At 50.4% G+C, this 27,486-nt stretch overlaps 2 protein-coding genes, 1 long non-coding RNA gene and 1 other non-coding gene across 10 annotated transcripts in view; 3 read left to right on the top strand and 1 right to left on the bottom strand.

Annotated features, from left to right (window-relative positions):
• The window catches only part of MTA3 (metastasis associated 1 family member 3), a 169,905-nt gene extending 168,101 nt beyond the window's left edge, over window positions 1-1,804 (top strand). Inside the window, exon 18 of the mRNA XM_073791404.1 lies at window positions 1,337-1,804. Within this exon, the coding sequence (XP_073647505.1) occupies window positions 1,337-1,482 (146 nt within the window). The 3' untranslated portion in view covers window positions 1,483-1,804. The remainder of the gene's footprint in view (window positions 1-1,336) is intronic.
• On the bottom strand, window positions 27-26,871 carry HAAO (3-hydroxyanthranilate 3,4-dioxygenase). 4 transcript variants are annotated; one of them, XM_073791410.1, is made up of 10 exons: window positions 26,649-26,871; window positions 10,371-10,449; window positions 6,915-6,998; window positions 6,513-6,619; window positions 3,849-3,938; window positions 3,472-3,515; window positions 3,041-3,186; window positions 1,140-1,208; window positions 866-948; window positions 27-767 (listed from the first exon to the last, which is right to left on the bottom strand). In XM_073791410.1, exons 1-10 carry the CDS (start codon window positions 26,660-26,662, stop codon window positions 689-691), a joined length of 795 nt encoding a protein of 264 aa, XP_073647511.1. In that variant the 5' UTR covers window positions 26,663-26,871; the 3' UTR covers window positions 27-688. The 4 variants fall into 4 exon arrangements, with proteins under 4 accessions (XP_073647511.1, XP_073647512.1, XP_033694537.1 ...); XM_073791411.1 differs by having other exon boundaries at window positions 26,542-26,870; XM_033838646.2 differs by lacking the exon at window positions 26,649-26,871 and adding an exon at window positions 11,373-11,636.
• LOC109551151 (uncharacterized) overlaps window positions 25,872-27,486 on the top strand; it is a 168,746-nt gene continuing 167,131 nt past the window's right edge. Inside the window, exon 1 of one of the 4 annotated variants that reach the window (XR_012325722.1) lies at window positions 25,872-26,220. This is a non-coding gene — a long non-coding RNA (uncharacterized lncRNA). The remainder of the gene's footprint in view (window positions 26,221-27,486) is intronic. The other 3 variants (XR_012325721.1, XR_012325720.1, XR_002177864.3) reach the window with 3 other exon arrangements.
• On the top strand, window positions 26,230-26,322 carry TRNAI-UAU (transfer RNA isoleucine (anticodon UAU)). The gene is given in 2 exon segments: window positions 26,230-26,267; window positions 26,287-26,322. It is a non-coding gene; the product is annotated as a tRNA-Ile (tRNA).

Below are 27,486 nucleotides of genomic sequence, written 5' to 3'. Positions count from 1 at the left end.
CAATGAGCACAAGTCACTTCAGTTACTGGGGAGAGAAACCTCAACAGATGCTATATTTTAAAGTTATGTAAAAAGAGTAAGTGAGAAAGAGAAAGAGGCAGAGGGACATCAGCTGTGCCGCAGGACAGGCATAGGAGCTCGCATGGAGGCGCCACACACAGAGCATGAGGGCTTCTCTACAAGCAGGGGGACCCGATCACAGACCCTCCACGAGGTCCACGGTCACCCAGCGCTCCAGATCTCCCTCCCCCCTGCACACGCACACAGTCATGGGAGCACCAGGTGTCTGGCAAAGATCACAGGCTGTGTGTGTGCAGACCCGTAGGTGCCCGTCTGTCAGGAAGCCTTTACTAAGGACCTTTTGGGCAGCAGGCAGGTGCTGTGCTGAGCCTGTGGACAGAGGGATGGAGAGGACCCTGGCCTCAGGGAGCAGTCCGCCCAGCAGAACCCTGCAGGGCAGTGGGCTGAAGGCTGTTAGGGGTGAAGGAGAGCTAGGCCCCCAGGAACCTGGCAATCCTGGAGAGGACAGGAGGAGGATGGATGGCAGTGATGTCCAGGACCCGGCCCAGGAGACCCTGAGTCACTCGGCAGCAGTGCACGTAGAAGCGGTGGGGCTGGGAGGGTTACTTGGCAGGGGTGGCGCTCGGGGGCACCTGTGGCAGCTCTGGGCCCGCAGCATGAGGATAGGTCACCCCAGGGGCTTCTTGCGGGCAGGGTCCTGAGTCACAGACAGGGCCGTGGAGCCTTGCCCTCGTTCCCAGCTGTACCTGTGGCGACGCAGGTGGGCGGGGCTCAGACAAGGCTGGGATCCCAGGGAAAGGCGGGCAGTCCCACAGTTGGGGGTAAATCCTCCCCGGGTACTCACGCGGTCCCAGCTGGCACCAGGAGGCTGTCATCGGGGGTCAGGCTCAGGCGCTGTCCTTCCATCGTCACCACCGAGGAGCCCTCCTAGGAAAGAGGAATAGGAGAAACAAATGGAGGCTGTCAGGCCAAGCACCTGTCCGAGCGTCCCTGAGTCAGCCTTGGCAAGGAGGCCCGGGAGCCGGTCCGGGCTGTGGGCACCCCAGGAGCAGCTTGGTCCTCACGGGCAGGCAGGAGGCTGTGCCCCGCCCCCCCGCCCCACCCCCGGGCCCACTTGCCAACTGCCACAGCCACACGTCCACGTCCTGTCTCGGGCCTTCGCTGCTGCCTTGTCCACAGACCATCACCTGCGGGGAAGTGACACAGAGCTTTCCGGCACATCCTGCCCCACGTGGGAGATGGCCTTGAACCTGGCCCCGAGACACCAGGCCTGCGTGGGGCAGCGATGGGGCCCGCAACACAGCCTCATTTCCAGGTGCGGAGCAGACAGCTGGCCTTGGAGAGGAAGGCTGCCCAGGCCACAGGGCCCCCTGGCCACCTGCTGTTGGGGATCACACGTGCCTGCCCTCCACATCCACCTACATTTCTGGCCCCTCGGATGCACGACACAACTACTGCTGACCCATGTGGAGGCACGCCTACCAGGGGCACACGAGGCACGTGTGTGTACATGGCTCAGTGCAGATGCACGTAGCACACACGCATGAACTCCCCAGAGGACGCCCACCTCCCTTCCTCGTGAGAGGTTAGGAGTCTGGCCTAAGGAGGAGGAGGAGGGAGGTGGAAGGGGATGAATGAGAGCGAGAGGGAGGCCGAGCACCTCTGACCTGCATCAGCCGGAACCCACAGCTGCTGTGCAGGCCACGCTCCCAGCGGCCCAGAGTGGGTGGGACTCAGTAGATGTTGGCTGGAGTGAACTGAAGCAGGGAGAAGGAGGGGTGTGAAAGAATGGGGTGGGAGGGGCGTGGTGGGGCACGCCGGCTCTCACATCCCTGTGTAAGCTCAGGGCTCGGCTGGCTGGGCCTTTTAGGGCAGGTTTGCATCCAGTGATCATCCCTCCACGGGGGTATCTAATTCAAACTCCAAGGGATGTACCAGTGGCAAACGGTAAAGCACAAGTGAACGTGAGCCTCCTGTCAGGTCTCCTCGTTGCCACACTTGCCCTCCTGATCCAGTCCTCACTCAGGCTACAGTGATCTTTCTGAAACACCACTGTAGCCTGGTCAGCCCCCTGCTCCCCGCTTCAGCACTTGGGTGAAGCTCTCTTGCTCCCAGGATTCGTCCTTGCACGTTGCCCAGCCCAGGAGAGCTGCTAGCATGTGGGCACTGCCTGCTACTTTGGCCATCTACCAATTGTATCTGCTGCCCCCACTCCCCTGTCCTGGTTCCCCAACATCAGCTGTTTGCAATGTCAGCCTGTTTCAAGCCTCCATGCCTTTGCTCAGGCTTCTCCTTCACCTGGAATGGGCTCTCCATCTCCCTTTCTTCCTTTTGCAAACTCCTACAATAGCTTTAAAACTCAGCCTATATATCACCTCCTCCAGGAAGTCGTCCCTGACTTCCCTCACAGCTTGGTTCTTCCTTTATCCTCCTATGGCTTCCTGTAGCTTCTCTACCAAAGAATGTATCACATGATCGTGGCAATTGTTGATTAACTTCTCCATTTACTAGACCATACACTCTCTGAGACAGTGACTCTATCTTATTTTCCTACTAAAGCCTGAAACATAATAGGCACTCAATAAATGTTGAATGGAAGGAGGCAAGCCTTGTTTGGGTCTCTCTCTGTGCAACTCTCCACCCAACCCTCACCCCCAAATATCTCTTTCCCTTCTGGCTGCCAAGGCTATGATTGGCCAAAGGCCCAGGAAATCCTGGCAGGGAGATGACCCCAGACCCCAGGAATCTCTCAGTGGATGCGGCAACCCCCTACTCCGAAGGCAAAGAAAGATTGCTGGGGACCACATAACCTCCATGGGCTTCCACTCACAGCAAAGCCATCATTCTCAGAGTCAGGGAGGAAACAAGAAGACCTATGCTTGTGTCCACAACCTCCAAGACTGGCATGTGAGAGTGTGTGTGTGTGTGTGTGTGTGTGTGTGTGTGTGTCCATGTGTAATTAGTTCCCATCTCCTGGGGCTGCTGGGCAGATGCCCTGGGTGGCCCAGGGCTGTGTTACCTGGGTCTCATAGGTGTCTCCAAACAGGCTGAGGGGTATGCCAGCGTGCAGCTCCTTGCGGTGGCCAGCCAGCCAGGCCTCCAGCGACATGGGCTCCATGACGGACCGTGTGCTCAGGGGGAATGGCGGTTCCTTGAGCAGCTGGTCTGCACCCACACCACAGCTGTGGTCAGCGTCCTCTGGCCCCACCGGCCCCGCCCCAGAGGGCCCAGTTCCCAGGGGTCCCAGCTCCCAATGGCTGGAATGGGCTCTGGCTCCAGCTCAAGGACCAAGCAGCCATGGGGGGTACTATTTGGTGCCATCCTCTTGTGCCTGGGGTACAGGGCAGAGCACTCAAAGGGAGACTCCCTGCTTACCCAGAGCCAAGACCCGCCCTCCTCCGGAAAAGGAGGGAGGGGGAAGGGGAGAAAGATGGTTCCTAGTCGCCTTACCGGGGTTGGGTTTTCCTGTTCTGTGCTGCTCAGAGCTAAGGAACCTGCAGGCACAAAGGGGGAAGAGTAGTGGCTAGTGAGACGCGCGCGCGCGCGCACACACACACACACACACACTCATACACTCCGGGGTGCAGGAGCCCACACACACTCATGGTGCCCTCACACAATTTGTTGTATATCCACCATCCTTTCCCTCCCCTCCCCAGGGGGCTTTCCACCCTGGGGAGGGGCAGACTTTCTCCCTAAATCCTGGACTTGATAGCTCCAGGCTGGCAGGTACTGCCGAGGAGCACTGCTGGGCTGGGTCTGCTCTCCCCAGCCAGAGCATGGGGCCTCAGGAGAGCGAGGGGCAGGAGCTGGGCTGGGGGGCTCACTCCTGGATGATGGGGGCCAACTGTGTGCCGAGATCCTCGCAGTAGAACCACTTCTCAAACAGGACGTCAGTGGTGTCGCCTACGTAGTACCTGCCAGAACAAAAAGTGGGCACCCAGCTCCCCACCTGGACGTCCTCAGGGCAGCCTCCCTCGGGCCTGGCTCTGCTTGTGATTGGCCGGGCCCAGGCTGGCCCTACAGAGCTGACGGCCTGCTTCATCCTGTTAGCGCAACCTAGTGGCCGATGCACGCTCACCCACACTCGGCTCTCCCAGGAGCCCCCGTGTGGCCCCAACGTGGGTGGGCTATTACCGACCCCGTTCCCATAGCTCTTACTGGTTCCCCAAACTTGACCATTTACAAAGTAGATAGAACTCCGAGGTTCAGGGAGAAGCTGGGTAACTTGGCAGGGATTACACAGCCTCTAAGTGGCAGAAGCAGGGCAGACTGGAGACAGTCTTAGAAACACAGCATTAGTGACAAATGCTTTTCCAAAAGGGGAAGCTGAGGCTGAGCCTGATCCGGGCCCTAGTGTGCCGGCACTCTAGGTCAGAGCACACGGAACCTTAAGGAACCAACGTGCTGAAGACGTCCCCCAGATGAGGGGGTCCTTCTTCTGGGGTCATGGATGGCTCTGAGAACTGGAGCAAAGCGCTGGGCCTCTTCTCTGGAGGAAGGTCCATACGCCTATACACATAGCCTCTAGTAGACTCCCTGAGGCCCACCCAGGCCCGCAGCCCGGCCTGGCGTGCGGCTCCACTGGCCTGAGGAGCGCGGGGCAGACCGGGGCTGGGCCTCAGGGCCCTGTGTATGCAGCACATCTACTGACTGAATGCCTAATCCCCAAGCTTAGCTCCCAGTGCCGGGCCAGCTCTGCTCTTCGGCTCCTCCTGAAAAAGAGAAGTGGTCCTGCTTATGGGCGATGGTTTGTAGACACACAGTGCATCCACCCTGCCTGACACCCTAAGTTCTATCCTGGGATGGAGCTGGCCACTGGAAAGCCTCATAACTGGACCTTGATGCCCTCCAGGAACTGCCTTCAGAGTGGCATTTTAATGTTGAGCCCCTGGCTTTTATTAAAGGTCAAAAGCAGCCAGATGAAATCTGTTATTGAATTTGCTGTAAAAGTGTTACTGAAGACGCCGTCCTCTCCATCACTGAAGACTCCCCATATAAAGCCCCATGTCAACAATTTATTTTCGAATTTAAGGCCAGGCAGCTATTTCTACAACAGACTATTCTGCAGTAGATTAGTATGCAGTCATTAACATGGCGTTTTTTGCAAAGCATTTAATAGCATGAGAGATACTCATGAGTTTTTTTATGTAAAAAAAACAAAACTCAAACCCATGCTTGCAATAAGACTGCAATGTTGTAAGGTATAGATATGCATAGAAAAAAGATGAGATGGACGTCTAAGTGCTTTGTTAGCTTTGATTGGCGGGATGACTTTTTTCTGCTTGTTTTCTCTTTATTTTGTTTTATTGAGATATCATTCACATGCTATCAAATTTACCTTTTACCTGACAAGTCATTTTAATTTTGTTCATTTTGCTTTCTTGTACTTTTCCAGATTTCAAGATTGATCATGTATGACTTTGGTAATTAGAAAAAAGGGGAAGAATTTTTTAAATGTCCATTATAACACAAGATGTGGACATTTTTAAAATGTCCATTATAACAAAGTTTTCTGATTTCAGTAACTTGCTGGGAAATTTTAATTTTCTTAGTTAAAAAATATAAAAAATAGCTTAGCTTTTGGAAAAATCTGGGTCCCCCTGAACCACAGGCTGAGTCCTCCTTTCAGAGGATAATAATCGGGTGACTGAATGGAACAAGATGGGAACTCTGTTCTAGAAATCTGCTATAGAAACAGAGCACCCATCTCTGCACCCATATTCGTCCCCTCCTTGGTGTTTACTCACACTCCCATCTAGGCTATCCCGGTCCTAACTTCATATTTCTCTATAATGCCAGCTCGGCCACTTTCTAGCAAACTCAACTTCCCCGGGCCCAGTTTCTTCATCTGTAAAGTACGTAACGGTACCCACCGGATAGGATCGGTACCCACCGGATAGGATCATTGAGAGGGTTAAAGGAATAAATACACATAAAGCGGTGCCCAGCACACAGTAAGGGTTATTCAAATGTCAGTGCTGGGTGTGGACTGAGCTGGGGTAGAGAAACAAGAAGAGGGGCGCACTGGCAGAGACTCAGCTCTGGGGTGGGAGGCACTGTTCCGGGCTGCCCTGGGCCAGATGGGTTTGACTTTGGCATCCATCCCCCTGCCCTTACCCAGCAGACCTCAGTGCAGAAAGCACAGGTTCTGGGTCTTCCCTGGCGGTCCAGTGGTTAAGACTCCACGCTTCCACTGCAGGGGGCGTGGGTTCAATCCCTGGTCGGGGAACTAAGATCCCACATGTTCTGGGCCCAGCCAGAAGGTGTCAGGCTGATGGGCTCCCAGGCGGTCACAGAGAACACCCCGCCTCCCCGGCATCATCAGACCCACCCTCCCACCTACCCCAATCCCTCCCCATCAGCCAGCAAATGCAGGATCCCCATTGCCACCAACCCTCTCGGTGACTGAGTGGCTTTCTTGGGTCTATCTAGGATCCTGCTGCTTCCCTCCCATCTCTGCGCCAGACCCCCAGACCAGGCCCATTTACCTGAGTGCATCTAGCTCCGTTTTCAGCCGCCTCCGCTCAATCACCAGCCCCACTGTGTTGGCAAACCTCTGTGGAGAGTGGGGGACCCCAGCGGGCAGGAGGAAGATCTGCAGGGGTGGGGACAAGGTGCCAGCCCCCCACGGAGGCCTCAGTGCTGCAGCATCCCAGGCCTCCCCAGCTGACCACAGTCCAGCCCAGCCCCCTCTCTTCCAAGCCTCCACCCGGAGACTAGAGGAGATGTCAGGCTGTGCTGAGATGGACAGCCTTGAGGAGGAAGTGCCTGAGGACGGGGCCGAGGCAGGCTGGGCAGGTAGGAGGGCAGGAAGAGGCTGGGAGCACAAGACCACCACAAAAGCCAGGAGAGGGGACATGCTGGGGTCCTGTTCTGGGGCCCAGCCTTACCTCTCCCTGCCGAATGACCACATCCCGGTGTCTCCCTTGCTCCAGGACTTGGAGAAGCATGTCGCCTTCCAGCTGGTAAAACACCTGTGGCAAAGGACAGCAGACAGGCTTGGACCCTCCCCAGTCCCTTTTCCAGGTCTTTGGCCTGAGTTCTGACCAGGAAACCTGAGGAACTTCCTGAAGGCCTCAGGGTTCATGAGCACCTTGGTCACTCTCGCATGAGGCCCCAGCCTCCCCTGACACAGGCCACAGATAAAAGGGCTGGGGACACATGAGGATCATACCTTGACATTAAAGTGATGACCAAAGTACCCAGGACGTAACAGTTGGTGTCTGGCTTGAGGGCAGGAGGCTGGCTGAGATGCTTAGCGGACAATTCAGGGACCCATCAGCCAGGTAAGGAGAACTACCCATTTACTGCATCTCAGGGGCTGGGCGAGCACTTTCCTATACGGACAGGCTGTGTTGCATTGTGCTGCGCTTTATTGCGCTTCCCAGATACTGCGTTTCTTTTTTTAATTGAAGGTTTGTGGCAACCCTGCATTGAGCAAATCTATTGGTGCCATTTTCCCAACAGTATTATTTCTAAGTTAAGGTATGTATACTGTTTTTAGACATAATGCTATTGCACACTTAATAGACTACAGTATAGTGTAAACATAACTTTTACATGTAGTGGGAAACCAAAAAATTCATGTGACTCACTTTATTGCAATATTTGCTCTCTTTCAGTGGTCTGGAACCGAACCTGCAATATCTCTTAGGTATGCCTGTACATTATCAGAAATCTTTGTGACAACCTCCAAAAATATTACTAGCCCCATTCTGCAGAAAAGAAAAAAGGGAAACTGAGGCTCAGAGAGTGAAGCAACTTGCCTAAGGTCACACAGTTAGTCCTGGAGCAGCAGTTTGGACCTGAGTCTGAGTATAGCTCTGGAGCCAGTGCTAGCTCCTCTGGCCACAGTGATGCCCTGGAATGGGGCTATGCTGGTCCAAATCCCTCTGGGGGTCGACTGGACACATAAATGGCCATGTAAATGGTGGTCTTGATGCTGGAAGCTGGGATGAGTTGGGGGCTCTGGGGATGGAAGCACTCGCCCCCTGCTGTCTCCCTGGGGTGGGGAGCGGGTGCCGCAGGGCTCCTACCGCATTTTCTTATTCCATCCTAAGTCCCTAATTAACGTGTTTACTGAGATTACCCATGGCACTGGGAGGAGGAGGAGGAAGACACATTTTCTCTTTACCAGTCACACATTGCACGGGTGTTAAGAGCCCCAGCCAATAGCTGAAGAGGTGTTATTAGTAATAATTATTACTATCGTGTAAGGAGTTAGAGGAGATAGAGGTTCTTGTCCCAGAGTCTACTAAAAGAAATCAAGTGAGCTCAGGGAAACTAGAGAAATGTGGCTTTACAGTCTGACATGAGGACAAGCTGACACAACCCCTCTGAAGGGCAATGTGGCAAAGGGCAGGAAGAGCCTTCACAGCTCACACCCCTGTAAGGGTTTCTTGGGATGCAGGACCTTCCACGCTGAAACTGTCAAAGTCCAGGGAAAACCAGGACAGTTGGCCACCTTACAGCTTGTCCTAGTCATTCCACCTCTAGGAAAGTGGCTGCAGTGAATCAGAAATGCACCTGGCTCGGAACTTCCCTGGCGGTCCAGTGGTTAAGACTTTGCCTTCCAATGCAGGGAGCGCGGGGGTTCGATCCCTGGTCGGGGAGCTAAGATCCCACATGCCTTGCGGCCAAAAAACCAAAACATATAAACAGAAGCAATATTGTAACAAATTCAATAAAGACTTTAAAAAAAATGGTCCACATAAAAAAAAAAAATCTTAAGAAATGCACGTGCCTCAGGGCCGACGTACATGGCTGATACATGATACCGTATCACAGCACACAGTAATTAAAGGCATAGCATCCAGTGTCACCTGGCCCTCAGCTCGGCCAGGTCACCGTGTACTTTTGGCCAATTCAGTTAGCCTTTCTGTGCCTCGTTTCCTCATTTATAAAATGACAGTATCTACTCAGAATGTTGCTGTGAAGTGTGCCCAGGATGCAGGGACAGAGAGGATGTTGACCCTCAGCCCTGTGGCTGCCAGGGCCTGTGGCTGGCACTCTCCCCCGCCGCAGGTAGGACCAAGCCATCACAGATTGATGGGAATTCCCAAATTCCTCCCAACCACCTGAGGGTCCCTCCAGAGTGGGGACACCTGCTCAAGCCAGCCCTCCTCACCTGCCAGCGACCCAGCTGAGTCAGGGTTTGGTTTCGGCCCCTAAGTGGATACCATCCACTTGGGGAGACCTTGAGGTGGGGCTGGGACAGAGGTGGTAGGGGGCAAGAAGGGGAGGAAGGAGGGAGGGAGACGGGAGAGGTGGGCACTGAGACCTGGGCTCACAAGGTGGAAGCCCCTGGAAGACAAGATGGGGGTCCTGAGGCTGACTGAGGCAGGCAGGAAAGACCCTGTGACTGGCCTCATCTCCCCCACTGGGGCCACTCCCAATCCAATCCCATCTTCTCTCTGTAGTTTCGATTTTCCTGCTGACTTTTTCCAGAGGAAAATGGCCTCCAGTGAGGTGTGTTGTGAGAAGTGGGTGGCGGGAGAGGGGCGGGGCCTAGGACAGGAAGAGGCGAGGGGTTGGCTGGCCCGGGGTCCTCCCCGCTCTGCCCTCACCCACGCCTTAGGTGCTCGGCAAATGCTTGTTAAGCGAGTGATTCTCCTATGTTCCCTCCAGTCCCCGGGTGCGGCTGAGACACCAGTGGTGGGGGGTGGAGGCTGGTGACCAAGCTGAACCCCGGACCTTGAACCCCAGCATCAGGCCCCCCATACTGAACCTTTGCCACCAGAGATTCTGATAGCTGGGAACCCACCTGTGTCTCTCGAGGGGGCCCATCTTTTTTTTTTGAGTTTACTTTTGTTTGTTTACTTTGGGGTTGATAGCACAGAAATACAGTTCAAAATTCAAGGTACAGAAGGGTATTTAGTACAAATTCCCCCTCCCACCTGCCCACCCCTCCATCAAATCGCTCCTAGCAACTGATGTGTCTTGTGCCCTCTAGATAAGGAGGGGGCCTCCCAGCCCTCTAGATAAGGAGGGGGTCTCACTCTGGAGGCCAATCTTGCATTACTCAGGTTTGGGGGCGAGGGGCCAGGGCATCCTCCCCCGGAGCATGGACGGCCTCTGTGCCTGGGGGCTGATGCCCAACAGCTGGAACCTCTCACACCCGCAGAGGCTGGACTCTTTCCCGGGAGTTGTCAAGGGTGTCACTGGATGCCCACAACTTCGGGGCAGCAGTTTTACCCTGTGGTTTCAGTTGTGCCCCCTTCACCCATCAGTCATCTGACCACCCGCCTCTCTCATCCACAGGCTCTGACCCTGGCAGGGGAAGTGTCCCCTCCCCCCAGGCTGGGTCGGTGCGGGGTTGGGGGGGAGGGGGGCAGTCTGCGGCCTACCTCCTCACCCTCCTCGATGTGGTAGTCCTTCCTGGTGTTGGGACCCCCGACGAACATGATTTTGAGCTGCTTCTGGTGCCTGCAGTGGATGAGAGGGGAGAGGTCCTGAACCAGCTCGTGGTTGTACAACCAGAAACTAACACAACCTTGTAAAGCGATTATGCTCCAATAAAGATATGAAAAAAAAATCCCACCTCATGGGGCTACTGGAGAATTAAATGAGAGGATGTGAAAACACTTGGCAGTCTCGGGCTTGTCAAGGTGTTAGTGATTGGAGCTGTGTGGTTTGAGGAGCCGCCCTGCTGGAGATGTTCAGCGGACCCAGCAAACTCAGGACTGTGAACCCGGAGCTGGGGCGCACACGAGGCAGGGCCACCCAGGCGAATGAGGGGGAAGGAGGTGAAGGGTCCACAGAGGAGGGCCTCAGAGGTCTGCCGGAGGAAGACGGTCAGCCCTGTTGGGTGCTGGGGCAGAGGTGGCCAGGGAGGGCCTGGTGGGGGTCTGTGAGCGCCCAGCTGCAAAGTGGGGCCTGGGAAGAGCACCAAGTGGAGATCCCCCCGCAGGAGCTGACCCTCTGACTTCGCCCTCTGCCTGCAGCTTCCTGAACGGAGTGTGCGTGTACGACTGGGCTGTCCCCAGGCCTCCGTTCTACAATTGATTCTGGGGTATCCTCCCCACCCCCCAATTTCAGTGGGGGTTGGAGCGCTGTTTCTCAGCCCTGGGGGACAGGGCTGCCGTCTGGCATCGGCATCTCTTTAGTCTCCGTCACCCAGCCATCCTCAGACGTCAAGGCATCACGCAGTCACCAGAAAGAGGAACAGACAAAGGTGGTGAAACCCGGAACAGCCCGTCCTCACCCTTCCCTGAACATCACGAGAATGGCATCCCCCTTTCTGCAAGCTTCTGGGTTGACGAACTCCGAGCTGGAGGTTGAGGGGTGCAGATGGAGAAGAAGGGGGTGAGGACAGAGGGCAGGAGGGTGGGGGCGTGCGTGGGACTCACAGGAGCTGGTTGCAGACCGGGGGCAGGAAGGAGGCGCGGTTCTCCTGCACCCAAGCCTTCACTCTCACGGGGCTCTCCATGGTCCCCCAGGAGCCGCGCTCCAGAGCCGTGTGTTCCGCGCCGTCGGAGGGGCGCGCCTCTGCCCGACCGCCTATTGGCCGCCTGGTTAATCAGCATCCCGAGGGTCAAAGGGCGGGGCAACCACCCGTGACGCGCTGTGGCCCCTCTCGGACTTTGGTCTGGAGCCCCCGCGCGCTCCGCGCCGCCTGGTCCAGCCTCGCAGCACAGTCTGGGCGCCCCGCCCACCCGCGCCGGAGTAGGGCGCCCGATCCGGGCGTAAGTCACAGGATCGAGAAACTTCCTGGTCCCTTGTCCCCAGACTTTCCGCCTGGGCCCCAGAGAAACCCAAAGAAATCCTATGAGGGGGAGAAGGCGGGTTTGTAAACCAGAGCGCCTGAATACAGCGGTGCTGGCACTGGGTTGGGGCCTCAGTTTCCTCATCTGAAAACTGGGAATGTCTACACAGCCATCTCGGGGTTGCATAGCGGCCACCATAGGCCCCGATTGATGTTAGTCCCCTATCCTTTCACGAGGACAGAGGTCGGGCCAGGGTCCGCAGATTTCTTGGGGGCTGCTTGCTCGGCTCTACCTGTGGCTGGGTCGGGAGAGGACAGGAGGAGCAGCGGGGGGCGCAATGCTGGGAGCCCCGGACGCAAGACAGGTACTCGCTGCGCCGGGCTGGGGGGCGCCGTCCATTCACCTACGTTCGCAGGTGGCGGACAGAGCACCGACAAGGTGCCTGGCACTGTTCTCAGCTCCTTTCGTGTCTTGGGGGCATATTCAAGTCACACCACAATTTATGAGGAGTTTTACAGATGAAGAACCGGGCACTTGGACCTCAGGAATCTGGGATCCGGGGTGCGGAGGGCGGACAAACCTAATGGGCTAACGATTCCAGCCTGGGGTGAGAGGCGCTAACCCGGGACCCTCGGGGCGCAGGGAGACCCGATGCTTGCCTGTGTGGGTGCGGAGGAGGGGGAAGGACGATTGGACACCTGCTTTCTTCCCGACTCAGAATTCTTAGGAAGATTGCGCCTGTGTGTTGGAGGAGGGAGGTGAGGGTGGGGGAGAAGGAACATAGCTCAGACACCAGCATCCAGACTGTAGAGCTTAAGAAACTCGAAACTCCTCCGACTCCTGTCCCCCATCCCATCTTGGCCACTCCCTGCTGCCTGGGGTGGGCGGGTTTTCTCAGCACCCTCAGACACAGGGGCTCCTTGTGCAAATCAAAACCCAGTCAGACGAATTACTTTTATTAAGTAAAAACTGTATTTGAAGATAATACTTGCAGTTTGAATTAAAGATATTTTTTCATAGAAAAAAATCTGGAAGTGCCAAAATTTTGGCAAGTCATCTTTGAGTTATGATTTCTTCATATTTCTGCTTATCTGTATTTTCTAAATTTTCTGTAATAAATATATATTTTTTTGAAAAAATAAATTTTTTAGCTTGGAAAACAAAAACAAAAAAACCCCAGTCTGATAGCAAACAAGACTCCTGCCCTCCCCTGCTGGGATCCTCCTGTTTCCTCTTCACATACCCCTCCCCTCCCCGCTTCTCTCTCCTTTTTCTTTTTAGGTATTTATTTAGTTTTTTTTTTTTTTTCTGAGCAATTTCTTTCTAGAATCTTGTTTGGCACCAAAATAACTCAAACCATATTCTTTGTCTTTCTCATCTACAAGTAATCAGAGGAGATGATTGGATGTTTGTTAACTGGATGGATGGGTGGGTGGGTGGATAAAGGCATGAATGACTTCCCACTACAAGGAAAAAAAACCTCCATGATTTCAGCCCAACAGATGTTCTGATATGCAGTTCAAAGAAAAGAATGACAGTTACCCTGCATTTTACTTTTTATTTTTTTAAACTTTTTATTTTATATTGGAGTATAGTTGATTAACAATGTTGTGTTAGTTTCAGGTGTACAGCAAAGCGATTCAGCTACACATATACATGTATCTCTTCTTTTTAAAATTCTTCTCCCGTTTAGGTTGTTGCATAATATTGAGCAGAGTTCCCTGTGCTATACAGTAGGTCCTTGTTGGTTATCCATTTTATTTTTATTTTTTTAATTAATTTTTATTGGAATATAGTTGCTTTACAATGTTGTGTTAGTTTCTGCTGTATAGCAAAGTGAATCAGTTATACGTATACATATATCCACTCTTCTTTAGATTTCCTTCCCATTTAGGTCACCACAGATCATTGAGTAGGGTTCCCTGTGCTAAACAATAGGTTCTCATTAGTTATCTGTTTTATACATAATAGTGTGTATATGTCAATCCCAATCTCCCAATTTGTCCCACCCCTCCACCTTCCCCCCTTGATAACCATAAGTTTGTTCTCTACATCTGTGACTCTATTTCTCCTTTGCCAATAAGTTCATCTGTACCACTTTTCTAGATTCCACAAATGCAATATTATACGATCTTTGCTTTTCTCTTTCTGACTTATTTCACTCTGTATGACAATCTCTAGGTCCATCCACGTCTCTGCAAATGGCATACTTCGTTCCTTTGTATGGCTAATATTCCATTGTATACATGTACCACATTTTCTTTATCCGTTCCTCTGTCGATGGACGTTTAGGTTGCTTCCATGTCCTGGTATTGTAATCAGTGCTGCAGTGAACATGAGGTGCATGTATCTTTTCGAATTATGGTTTTCTCCAGATCTCTGCCTAGGTGTGGGGTTACTGGGGCATATGGGGCAAACTATTTTTAGTTTTTTAAGGAACCTCCCTACTGTTCTCCACAGTGGCTGCACCAATTTACATTCCCACCAACAGTGTAGGAAGGTTCCCTTTTCTCCACACCCTCTCCAGTGTTTATTGTTTGTACATTTTTTTTTTTTTTTTTTTTTTTTTTTCGGTACGCGGGCCTTTCACTGTTGTGGCCTCTCCTGTTGCGGAGCACAGGCTCCGGACGCACAGGCTCAGCGGCCATGGCTCACGGGCCCAGCCGCTCCGCGGCATGTGGGATCCTCCTGGACTGGGGCACGAACCTGTGTCCCCTGCATTGGCAGGTGGACTCTCAACCACTGCGCCACCAGGGAAGCCCAGCCCTGTAGATTTTTTGATGATGGCCATTCTGACCAGTGTGAGGTGGTACCTCATTGCAGTTTTGATTTGCATTTCTCTAATAATTAGAGATGTTAAGCATCTTTTCATGTGTTTGTTGGCCATCTGTATGTCTTCTTTGGAGAAATGTCTATTTAGATCTTCCCCCCACTTTTTGATTGGGTTATTTGGTTATCCATTTTAAATATAGCAGTGTGTACATGTCAATCCCAAACTCCCTAACTATCCCTGCCCCCCACCCTTCCACCCTGCTAACCATCTCCAAAATTTACAAACAGCTCATGCAGCTTAAGATCATCAAAACAAACAACCCAATCCAAACATGGGCAGAAGACCTAAATAGACATTTCTCCAAAGAAGACATACAGATGGCCAAGAGACATATGAAAAGATGCTGGGCACCATTTGACTCCAATGTTCAGAAAGTCAACAATTCGAATTCTCTCTGGGTGTGCTGGCATTGTTTAGTCACAGCCACCCGGACTCCTTCCAGTTATTGACCCATGGGCTCCTTCTAGTTTCTGGCTCTTACCAACTCACAGCAGCCAGCTCTCCTCTCTGCACACAGGAGCTCATGTGCAACGTGGAGCAAGAAGCAGTCGCTGCCCGAGGACCAAAGCTCATCAGAGCCTGTCCTGGTTGCTGGTGCCTGGCTCTGCTCTCCCCTGGATGGTGGTTGCCTGCCCAGGTCACTAAAGCCAGTAGATACTTCCAGGCTTCGCTGAGTCTGGCTGCTAACAGTCTGATCTCTTCAATCTGTCAACGGACAGAACTAGTTTCTCCAGCCGATCCCTATCCCAGCTCACCTTGGTCTGTCTCTGTCTGCCTCTCTGTCCCGCTTTCCCTCCCTTTCATATAATTAAGCAAATGTTTAAGAACAAACATGAATAAAAGGGCTAGGTCATGAACTGTACTGGTTATTTGGAAATCTGGGTTCTGGCCCTGCTATCTCTTTATCTTGTATTATTGACAAGTCTGTTTTAAATTTTCTAGACATACGGTTGGTTTGAGGGGGTTTTTTTGTTTTGATTTTTGTTTAGCTATCATTTTGTTTTGTTTATTGTTTCTAATTTTATTGCATTGTGGTGAGTGAAGATGGTCTGTGTATTATTTTTCAGTGGGGATGTGTTAAGATTTCCTTTGCAGCTTAGTCTATGGTCAATTTTTGTGAATGTGTATTCTCTGCTTGGAATGTAGTTTTAAAGGTTTCTGTTAGCCTAACCTGCGGTGTTACATAAATTATCTCTTTTCTAGTTTATCAAGGTGCTCATGGGTGCAAATAACAGAGGCCCCAGTTAAACAATGGCTTAACCAAGAGAAAGTTAAAGACTTATATAACTGGATATGCAGAGGAAGAATGAGCTTGTGAACTAGTGGTGTCATAATAGACCCTGGTTCTTTCTGTTCCTCAGATCTGCTAACCGCAGCATCAGCTTCATCCCAAGGCTGATTCCCTGAGGGGTCAAGAGATGGAAACTATCCATAGCTTTTCTTTTAGATGAAGGGTTCTCAACCTTGGCACCACTGACATTTTGGGTGGATAATTTTTGTAGGGGGCTGTCCTTTGCATTGTAGGATGTTTAGCACATTCATGGCTTCTCCCCACTAGATGCCAGTATCTCTCCCCGAGTTGGGACAACCAAAAATGTCTCCAGACATTGCCAAATGTCCCTGGGGGGCAAAATTGCCCCCAAGTGAGAACCAGGTGTGTTTACTGGCAATACAAGTTTCACATGCCCCAACCTGAACCAATTACTGGAGTGAAGGGAGAGATATTCTGATTGATTTATTCAAATTAAGATTTGTGCTTGAAACTGGAGGCAGAGTTGGCTTCCCCCAAAGTCTGTGGCCATGGGGGTGGGGTGGGATATTCACATAAAACTCTGCCTCATGACTGGGAGGTGGGAAATGATGCTTGGAAGGTAGTGAACCATGTCTATTACACCTGACTTACTAAGTTTTCTTTGACCCATTCCCCCCTCTACCTTCTAGTCCTATGTGTCTAGTGGTTATTATTTATTTATTTATTTATTTTGCGGTACGCGGGCCTCTCACTGTTGTGGCCTCTCCTGTTGCGGAGCACAGGCTCCGGACGCGCAGGCTCAGCGGCCATGGCTCACGGGCCCAGCTGCTCCGCGGCATGTGGGATCTTCCCGGACCGGGGCACGAACCCGTGTCCCCTGCATTGGCAGGCGGACTCTCAACCACTGCGCCACCAGGGAAGCCTTATATATATATGTATATATTTTTTTAATTTATTTTTAATTTTATTTATTTTTGCCTGTGCTGGGTCTTCGTTGCTGTGCGTGGGCTTTCTCTAGCTGTGGTGAGCAAGGGCTACTCTTCGTTGCGATGCACGGGCTTCTCATTGTGGTGGCTTCTTTTGTTGCGGAGCATGGGCTGTAGGTGCGCAGGCTTCAGTAGTTGCAGCACACGGGCTCAGTAGTTGCGGCACAAGGGCCCTAGAGCACGCGGACTCAATAGTTGTTGCTCGCAGGCTCTAGAGAGCAGGCTCAGTAGTTGTGGCGCACGGGCTTAGTTGCTCTGCGGCATGTGGGATCTCCCCTGACCAGGGATTGAACCCGTGTCCCCTGCATTGGCAGGTGCATTCTTAACCACTGCACCACCAGGAAAGTCCTAGTGGTTATTTTTTAAATACATGCATGTCTGTAAACTTGTAATTTCTAATGTGTACTGTTAATAAGCATCTGTATCGACCCCTAGAACAAGTCAAGGACAAAAGAATCTGGGCAAGATTTAACTTCCTGCTGGAACTCCCTACTGGCAACTTCTATGTTGATATTGTTTAGATTATTATTTAAAAGTTTTATACAGGCAAGAGTTAGATGTTTTTATATGTTTTTCTAATGTATTAACCAATTATTAAGCTACTGTCTCTCAGCTCCAAACTCACTTTCTATACTCTGCATTATAAGGCAGGGCCTGGGATTCTGCAAACTCCATTTATGCTTTGCCAGCTGGTTCTGTTACCCCTGCAAAGTGGAGGTAATAGAGGGAGACTGCAGGGATGGAGAAAGGAGAGGGGACTTGCTCTTTCCTGGTTGCTTCCTGTCTCCTGGCTGCCTGTGGCTCCTGGGCTCATCACCTTGGCTTCTTCCCCTGGCAATTTCTAAATCCAATTTGCAATTTTTCCAGTTCTCGCAGAATCAGCTTTAAAGTGACCCCATCAGAGTTACCAGTTCCAGAAGCTGGCATGCCCTGTCAGAGGTCTGAGTTTCAATTCTGCAGAAGTCATTCTCCACTTTCCAAGGTTTAGTAATTCACCTTCTTCTTTGGTTCCCTCAGTCCTAGCGGGTATAACTGCTTCTTACAGTTGCTACTTCTGTGATACTGCAGATTTTTTTTTGACTTTTCAGTTACTAGTTAACAACTTTAAACCTAGTTAACAGTTCTCTGTATTACATTCTCTTTGTTAAACAACTGGCATGATTTCTGTCTCCTAATATACTTTTATAAGCTTAATTCTCTGTATTAAAAGATTTCTTTATGGTTGTGATTTGCAACTCAGGGAGGGTTAGGTTCTAAAATCGGGGCATCAAATAATAAAACGGATATACCCTCCAATATACTACTTCTCTAATGTGATCATAGTTGGCTGTTGGCCCTGGGATGGAGCCAGTAACTGCAGCTAAGACCCCACTGGACAGGGCAGGGCAGGGCAGCTGAGAAGAACGCCCTGCAACTGCATGCTGGTCACTGTCAGCTTTTCAGGGCTCTCTGCAAATAGAGCAGGAAGTTTATGTCTCCCTGTCACCTCACAGGTGGAAAGTCCTCAGGGAGACATTCACAGGCCAGCTCTGCTATGAGCTTTCAGTTTGGCTTATATGTCTGCTACATTTCCATTTTTTTCTGGCTCCAGGGCCAGTGAGCTCTCCCCCCTCCCTTCCCTCCCTCCTTCCTCCCGTGGAGATAATATTCTTTAGCTTGCTGGTCTTCTTTTCCCTCTTTGCCAGGGGCCATGAATGCTACTTCCCTTCAAATCACTCTGTGTTAGACACTTCCACTGCCCTCTTACCGCATCCCCCAACATCCTGTGGCATCCCCCTCATTCTTCCTAGCATGGATCTCACATGCCTTGGACAGGAGTGGACATATGTGGGCTCTTATGAGTCCAGGGCTGTGTGGACAGTGGCTAAGCTTGGCATTTCTTGTAGCCCAGGTGTCATGGCGGAATTCATACCTGCTACCTACAGATGAGGAAACTGAGAAATATCAGTCACTCCTACAGCTTAATTTAAAAAATGATCAAAAAAAAATGATCAAAACCCAAAAAACAAAAAAGACAAAAACAAAACAACAAAATGATGGGTGAAACATCTGAACAAACATTTCACAAAGATTCACAGATAGCCAACAAGCACGTCAAAAAATGCTCAACACCGTTAGTCATCAGGGATATATAAGTTAAACCTACAAGGAGATACTATTACACACCCAGTAGAATGCCTAAAATTAAAAAGACTGCGAACACCAAGTGTTGACAAGGATACAGAGCATTTGGAATGATCAGCATTGCTGGTGGGAGTATAAAATGGCAAAACTACTTTGGAAATAAGGGTTTGGCAGTTTCTTACAAAACTAAACATAGAACTTCATCAAAATTAAAAACTTTTGTGCACCAAAGGACACTGTCAAGAGACTGAAAAGGCAACCCACAAAATGGGTCAAATATTTGTAAATAATATATCTAGTAAGGGATTAGTATTCAGAATATACAAAGAACTCATAAAATTCAACAACAAAAAAATAAGCAACTTAATTAAAATTGGGCAAAAGATTTTGAATAGACATTTACCCAAAGAAGATACACGAACGGTCAATAAGCACATGAAAAGATGCTCAACATCACTAATTATTAAGAAAATGAAGATAAAAACCACAATGAGATAGTACTTCACACCTGTTAGGATGACTATTACTAAAAAGAACCCCAAACAAACAGAAAATAAGTGTTGGTAAAGATGTGGACAAATTGGAATCCTTGTGCATTACTGGTGGGAGTGTAAAACAGTGCAGCTGTTGTGAAACGCAGTATGATGGTTCCTCAAAAAATTAAACAGAATCACCATATGATGTGGCAATCCACTTTTGGGTATGTATCCAAGAGAAGTGAAAGCAGGACCTTGAACAGATATTTGTCCACCCATCTTCATAGCAGCATAATTCACAATAGCCAAAAGACGGAAGCAACCTAAGTGTCTATTGACTGATGAATGGATAAAAAAATGTGGTGTATACATACAATAGAAAAGGAATGAAATTTTGACACATGCTGCAACATGGATAAACCTTGAAAACATTATGCTACCTGAAATAAGCCAGACACAAAAGGATAAATGCTGGATGATTCCACTTATATGAGGTACCTAGAACAGTCAAACTTGTAGAAACAGAAAGTAGAATAAAGGTTACCAGAGGCTGAGGGAAGGGGGATGGAGAGTTTATTGTTTAATTGGTACTGATTTTCAGTTTGGGATGATGAAAAAGTTCTAGAGATGGATAGTGGTAACAGTTGCACAACAATATAAATGTACTTAATGCCACTGAATTGTACACTTTTCCTTTGGCTGCACTACCCAGCAGTCCCACTCCTGTATTTACTGAAAAGAAATTAAAACAAAAGGACTTGTATAAGAGTGCTCCTAGTAGCTTTGTTTATAATAGCTCCAAACAGGAAATAACCCAAGATGTCCATTAATAGGAGAACGGCTAAGCAACTGCGGTGTATACATGTAAAGAAATATTATTGAAGCCACTCAGTCAGTTGTTGGCTAAACAGAGATATGAACAAAGGTTGTTTTACTCCAGTTCCTTATCTTTCTTCAACCGCACAGGGTGAGTTTTCCTACTCACTCCAAAATTTTGACCTAAGGACAGCCCTGAATGTTACTGAAACTCCCGAGTTCCATAGGTGCCTCTGCTAAGACTCTTCCTTCCTCCTCTCAAAGGGAAGACCCCATCATTATCTGTGCTTAGTCTCTAAGACCTGTCATCCTGTACCCCATCTTCTCAGCAGGAGGGCTTTGGGCATTTATTTGGGTGCCCCAGCATACCTGGATCCCAGTTTTCATCTCTCTAGGGGTCGTAGTTCTACCTGGTCTTTCCCATATTTCAAGTTAGAACACTTTGGCCACCATCATGTGGGGTCTCTGTGAGCCCTGATTAGTGCCTCTCTTGAGGGTGACCCCTCATGGGTCTCTTTCTCCAAGGCAAACTCAGCACTGTACTCTGAAGAGCGTTGAGGGCATGGACTCCTGAGTCTTACAATCTGTATTTGAAAACTGGCCCTACCACTTACTTAGGTAACCCCCCTTTGCCTCAGTTTCCTCATCTGTAAAAGAAAATACTACTACTGCTTACTTCATAGGGTTGGCATGAGGATTAAATTAGTTAATAAGGTGTAAAGTTCTTAGAACAGTGCCGGGCACATGGTAAGTGCTGTGTAAGTGCGTTATTTTTTTACCCACCTACCCCCATGTTCTCCATATTCTTTGAAAGATTTTGTTCTCATACGACAAGTGAAAGAAATAATTAGGATCCAGCCAGGATCCAGTCAGGAGGCGGAAACCACACCAGTACTTTGAACAGGGAAAATTCAACATGAACAACTGTTAACCACCAGTTAACGGGGACTACCTACTAAGAGGGGTCAACGGGACTCTAAGGGACACAGGAATAACGGATAAAGGGAGCAGCCACTACCTCCAGAGGTGACACAGAAAACCCACGGAAGGATAAACTCGCTCCCTGCCACAGCTGAGGCTCAGAACTCACGGGTGGGGCGTGGCGGGAGAAGTTTGCTGAGGAGGGGCAGGCTGGGGCTGGCGAGCAGGAAACGGTGATGGCCGAGCCTGACCGGAAGCGGCAGCTGTGCAGTAGAAGCTGGAAGCAAAGCCCTGGCAAGAGGGGGAGAAGGCCCTTCAGTGTTCTGCGGACGCCTCCCCCTGACGCGGCGCGAGCGTGGTGCTGGCTGGCACGATCGCAGGGCAGGGCAGAGACGGTGTACTTGGAGCTGAAGAAGCACCAAGTTCACAACAGGCGCACACCCCGTCAACGTCCTCATAATTAAACAACGTTTAACTGGGAGTGGTTCCTGTTTATGTTTCATGTGCTGATAGCGGTACGAAGGGGGCTGTGGTTAGGGCAGTCCCGTGCTCCCGGCGGTCCGCTGTAGTCACTAGTCGTGCCCGTTGAGCCCGTATTATTACAGCCACCCACCCCTACGCCCCTCTCTCTCAGAAATGTCCCTGTTGGGAGGATGAAGTGTGTGGTCACGTAGACAATAGTATTCCCACGGATAGTCGCCAGAGACACAATAAATACACACAAACAAACTTGCTTGAAGACAGCCCAGGTGTGGAGAAGCCACAAGATTCAGGGAGAAGACAAGGGCACTGAGGTGAGCGTGGCGGCCTGATTCCCCCTTGCAGCGCTGGCCGGTTTGGAGGTGGCAGAAACTAAGAGGCTGAAAAGCCGAACCAAAAGCAATAGTTCTCAAGGGTAATATGTGATTTTAAAACTGTACATCGGAGTCTGTCTAAAAGAGCTCTTTTAATAAGCATAAAGTAAGTCTGACATGCAAGCACAGTGTCATTGTTAAAACGGCAGCATCTTTCTTATCGCTACGTAAAGTGATGGCACATTTTACAGGTCATGGCCACTTAGGTTTGATGAAATACAGTCTATTTGTTCCTACGGTATACTTGTTCCCACGTACAGTGTCTCTATAGGAGAGATTCCTAGAAGTGGAACTGCTGGGTCAAAGGTCATATATTTGATAGATTCTACTAAACTGACTTAAAAACAAACAAACAAAAACCCTGAACAGTGTCCATTTCCTCACACTCTCCTCAACACTGAACGTTACCAATCTTTAAGACTTTTCTCCTCTGACAGGCTCTCACCATGTCCTCATTTCAGCTTCAGTCCAGAGTGAAGGGAATCTGTGATTTCCAAAGTATCATCATGTTCCACTCCTATGTGTAATTGGTTCAAATCTGCATCATACTTTCCTAGAGTTTGGGCCTTAAGACCTACACATCTTTCTCCTCCTAAGGAAAAATAAAGGGTCATTTCTCCACGTGGTGCTGGTGAGGATCATGGACTATTAGGATAGGAAGGGATCTTAGACACTGCCAAATCCTAGGAGTTCTGAAAGACATTCAAGACGGTCTTCACTGTTACAGGTGGCAGAGTATCTTTTCAATTTCTACTTAGAAAAGTAATAATTAAAATAATTCTTCAGACAACCTCTTGCCCCATCAACATGCGATCACTTGGGGAGCGTCTCAGTGCCTGTTGACCAGCACCTGCAGTGGTCCCTGCATACAAGAAGTGTGCGTATGACTCAGCTGAAGAGGTGGGTCGTAGGTGACTTGTGACTCCTCTACAGCAACTTTTAAAAGTCATATACTGCTTCATATACAGCCATAATGGAACGCTGGCTAAACACATAAAAAGTTTGCTGAAATAAAGTAAAAGAAGACCATATACTGAAAATTCTACAAATTTGGTTCAAGATGATATTCATTTACTAAACGTGCAAATTGCATTCTGCTAATCAAAATATCTTGTATGTCAGAAACAAAAGCCCAAAAGAGAAAATATAGTGATCATTATATCCAATTTGGTCTTTCGTTATTAGGGATGAAGACCAACCATACCCTCTTCATGTTATTTGCAGAATGGTGCTTACATATAGCAGCCAGAACCCTTCTGTTTTAGCTCATCATTTAGACACAAAACCATGAAAGGAATAAAAATAAACCAGTTTTTTAAAGTGCAAAAAGCACAAATTCTAAACATTCGTTTAGGAAAGCAGTTTGTGTCTATTTTTGATGCTACAATGAGTCATTAAATTTCATACATTTTAATATACATTTGTCCTAAGACCAATATGATATATGTTCTTTTAAAAGTTATTGTTAACAAAGCATGCTTTTCCCTTACATAATTAAAGTAAATTAAACATTTTGCATTACATGGTAAATGGAAGAAGGTTGAGACTAGTCTTATTACAGTATGGGTATTACTCAAGATTATTTTAACATTATACATATATCTAAAATAGGTTTTATTTTAAAAATCACTTCTTTATTACACATCACACAAATTATTAAATGCTTAAATAATTGCAAGTTGTTATCAAGAGTATACATGGTAAAAGGCATTCTCCAGTTAAGCTAGAAAGCTCTTATCTGGTCTAGATCCCTCAGTTTATAAATGAGGAAACTGAGGCCCAGAAAGGGTAAGAGATTTACTTAAGGTCACAGAGCCAGGGAGGGCCTCAGACTCACTCTTAGTTCTTTGCTCTTCAGGGTGAGTGTGTATGAGGTTAAGTGATTTGAAGTTCTCAGTATACTTGTTCTTGCTGAAAAATCTCTCTGGTGGCAGAGATTCTGACACTGCCCCCTCTAGGTTCAACATTGCCCTCACTCCTCCCTTAGAGCCCCAATTTCCTTGGGGACTAAGCTATTTTAGTTCCCAAAGGCTGTATCAGATGCTGCCTTCCCTTCCCATGCAACCAGGGTCAGTCAGTATCTGCTGAACCAATACTGTTAAGGAGTAAGTCCATGAAAGCGGAGAGTGGGAAGGGAAGCTGGACCACCAGGGGCCATTTTTTTTTTTTTTTCAGGGGCCATTTTTGCTGCTTATAGTTCACCAGGCAGATTCTACCTGAGGGATTCAGGAGGGAGAAAGAGCAGACTCGGCAGATGCTACTGGATTTGAGAAGACGCTGTGTATGAGTCTACAACTTACTTTCTTGTCTTTCAGGAAATTAACCCCTTTCAATTTAGGGGGAAAAATTATTCCCACCTGGGGGCAAATCATGCATTTACTTTTGGAACTTGTTCCATCTTTTGGGAGGGACTTATTTCAAAGGCTCACTCTCTGCTGCCCTTGATTTACCAAGGACTTGCCAAAGCACGCTCCAAGGAGCCCTAATCCTGGTGTGTTGTAAACAGCTCTGCATCCCACCATCTGCCTAGTACCTGATGGGATCTTGCAAGGGTGTTGACCATCCCCCTTCTGAGCTCTTGCTCTGGATGTGTGTCTCTCACAGTTTACAAACCACCAGGAGAGGCTCGCCTATCTCCTTTCTCTGGGTGCACAACCCAGTCTGTACAAAGCAATGAACTTCCTGAAAACACCTTCAGGAGGCCTCTGCCTTAAACAGAACCTGTGTTTGTCTCATCATCTGCCTGATCTCTCTAATCTCTTCTGCTCCAATTTCAAGGCTCTTCTACAATCGTACTCTCGACCTCATCACCTGAACACAACCTGTTAATGTGGGTTAGTCACCATCAAGGTGATTATGCATGATCTTTATTCTGCCCCCATCACTTGCTCATACTGGTTCTGAAATCTATTGACACGGTGCTCTGTTGTTTACTCTTCTGGCTCTCCCAGGAAAGCAGAGGTCACCGGAACAGGGTGACCAACATGCCAACAGAGGCCCAGGAGACAATCGACTGATGCAACGCCAGAGGAAGAGAGGGAGGGGGGAGGGGGGCATTTTGTGGAGGAGGCTACAGCTACCCTCCCAGAGGGATGCAGGTTCCTAGCAGAGTTATCAGTCAAGGGCAGTAGGCACAGTGCCTAGAGCCCCCCAAATGTTTACATTTTAATTTTTTTTGAAATCATAAATATAATAATGAATGTAACAATAAATCCAGCCTGGATTATATTTGTGGTTTGTAGTAGCAAAATATAATTTTAAAAAATTTTTGTTGTTTTGATGGACAAAGTGGCCCACGAAGACAAAAGTGTGTAAGGCACAGGACAGTCATAATTCGGCCCTGGGTACGGTTTACACTTTCTGGTTTTAAAAAAAGAAATGGATATCCAGATATTTGTAGGGGACCTCTTGTTTTTAAATATTAGGAACTCGCTTTAAAATTAAACAAAACATACACGTCGTGGCCCAACAAAACACGTGGAGCTTAGCTTGCACCCTCTTGAAGGCCTGGGCTATCACCGTGTCCCCAGAATGCCCGTGGTTGGACACGATCCGAGCACCCCGCTCAGGATGTAAGAAGGGGCAGGAGAAAGCCTCCGGGTCAGGACAAGGGTCTGACGGTTAAATCTCTGCCCGGTCCGGTCTTGGAAGCTCGGTCGCCACTCCGGCCCAGGCGCTCCCTGGCTGCCCCACCGGCAGGCGCGGGCTTTGCTCATTCACGGGGTTTCCCGCTCCTGCCGACTTCCAGGGCGGCGCGGGGGGTAGGGGGGTGGGCTCCTCCAGCTCACCGGTCACGCGGGGGCGCGGGTCAGAGGCGACAGTCCAGGGCATCTCCCCGCTCGGCCCCACCCCTCGGAACAAGGCCCGCCCGCCGGCCGCAGCCCGGTTCCCGGACTAGGCCTGCTTCTCGCGGGGCCTGCTCCTGGGAGGCGAAACTCCACACTGAGGGCGCGGAGGTGGTTTCAGACCGCAGCGCCCGGGCTCCTCCTCCTGCGCTACCCAGGGAGGCGGGCTGTGCTCTTTTCAAGGTCCCGCCAAAGGGCCCCGCCCTGCCGGAGGGAGACCTAGCAGCCTTCCCTCCTACACTAGGCCGGGGACCGCCGGACCGGAAGCTGCGGGGTCTCGGGGCCCCGGTTCGTTCTCGCCTAGCCGCAAGCCGCGGGTGCGCATGCTCCGCGAAGGCCCGCACAGGGCCCGGGTGAACCCTGATAGAGCCATCGCGAGGCGGGGTAAGCGGAGCTCCAGTGGCGCAATCGGTTAGCGCGCGGTACTTATACAGCAGTACATGCAGAGCAATGCCGAGGTTGTGAGTTCGAGCCTCACCTGGAGCACGACCCTTTTGGATACCCGCACCCCCCTTTTACCCCCTTGCTCAAGGGAACGAGTCAGTCTCTCTTTAGTCTCTTCAGTTCCTGTCTCTCACTGCTCTGTTTGCACGTCCTGCTTCGCTGCAGGCAGGAAGCCGCTCTCCTTGGCGCCTCACTCGCTTTCGAAGCTACTTGTTGCCCCCGCGCAGTGCACCGTCCAGCCGCCCGAACCCGTACGTTTACCTGCTGCTCCCTCTTCCTAGGCATTTCCTTTAACGGCAGTCCCGGGTCCCGGTACCGGGGATGAGGACGGGAAGTCCCGGGGCGCTGCACCGGTGATGGGACCCTACCTGGGCCTCGTCATCGAAAATTCCAGGTTCCCTCTCTACGGGGCGTGCCCGAGTTCCCGGCGCCGGTTCCCTGCTGCTGCCCCTCACCCAGGGCCGGGAGCGGCGTGGTGAGCGCTGGCTGTCGGGGCCCGAGCGGGGCGACCGCTCCCGCGAGCTGGGGCCCGAGGCCCAGCGCAGGGCCTCAAGTGAAGCAGTCGCTCTCCTCCTTTTTAACTATGGGTTGGCCAAAAAGTTCGTTCGGGTTCTTCCGTAACATCGTTACCAAAACCGCGAACGAAAACCCGAACGAACTTTTTGGCCAACTCAATGCTGATAACTGGTCGTTGCCGCCTTCCCCCGATCTGCAGAACCCCTAGACCGCGGGCCCCTCTCCCTTACCCAGGCCTCCAGGCCTCCCTGGGCGGATTTGCAGTTTGGGAAAAGTGCCTGGGCGTTTCCCTCCCCCTATCTGTGCCCCTGCTCCCCGGTGTCAGTCAGGAGTGGTGGAATTCGCTGGCAGACGGGAGAACAGACGTTTTCTAGGGATATCCTTTCCGGCCTGCTGCACACCCCAGGTTCAGAAGTACCCCCGGGGAGCAGGAAATATGCCAGCTGGGTTTTGAAATCTTCCAGCACGCGAACATTCTGAGGCAGGGGGGCCGCTTTGTCAGGGGGTGGACGCATGCCCCACATCCTCAGGAGGTGGGGTGAAGTAGGGAGCAAGCTTAGTTGGGATGAGAGGCCTCCCGGACGTGTTCTCCCGAAAGAGTGGTTTCAGCTGTTTTTATGGGCGTGCTAGGAGTTAACTCCTGGGATGGAAATACTACCAGGAGCGGTGAGAAGCAAGACCTAGAAAGCT

Source organism: Tursiops truncatus, chromosome 14, assembly GCF_011762595.2.
Source record: "Tursiops truncatus isolate mTurTru1 chromosome 14, mTurTru1.mat.Y, whole genome shotgun sequence".
In the NCBI taxonomy this organism is placed as follows: Eukaryota; Metazoa; Chordata; class Mammalia; order Artiodactyla; family Delphinidae; genus Tursiops; species Tursiops truncatus.
Note: the sequence above shows the minus strand (reverse complement) of the source record. Positions and strands in the feature narration are given on the sequence as shown.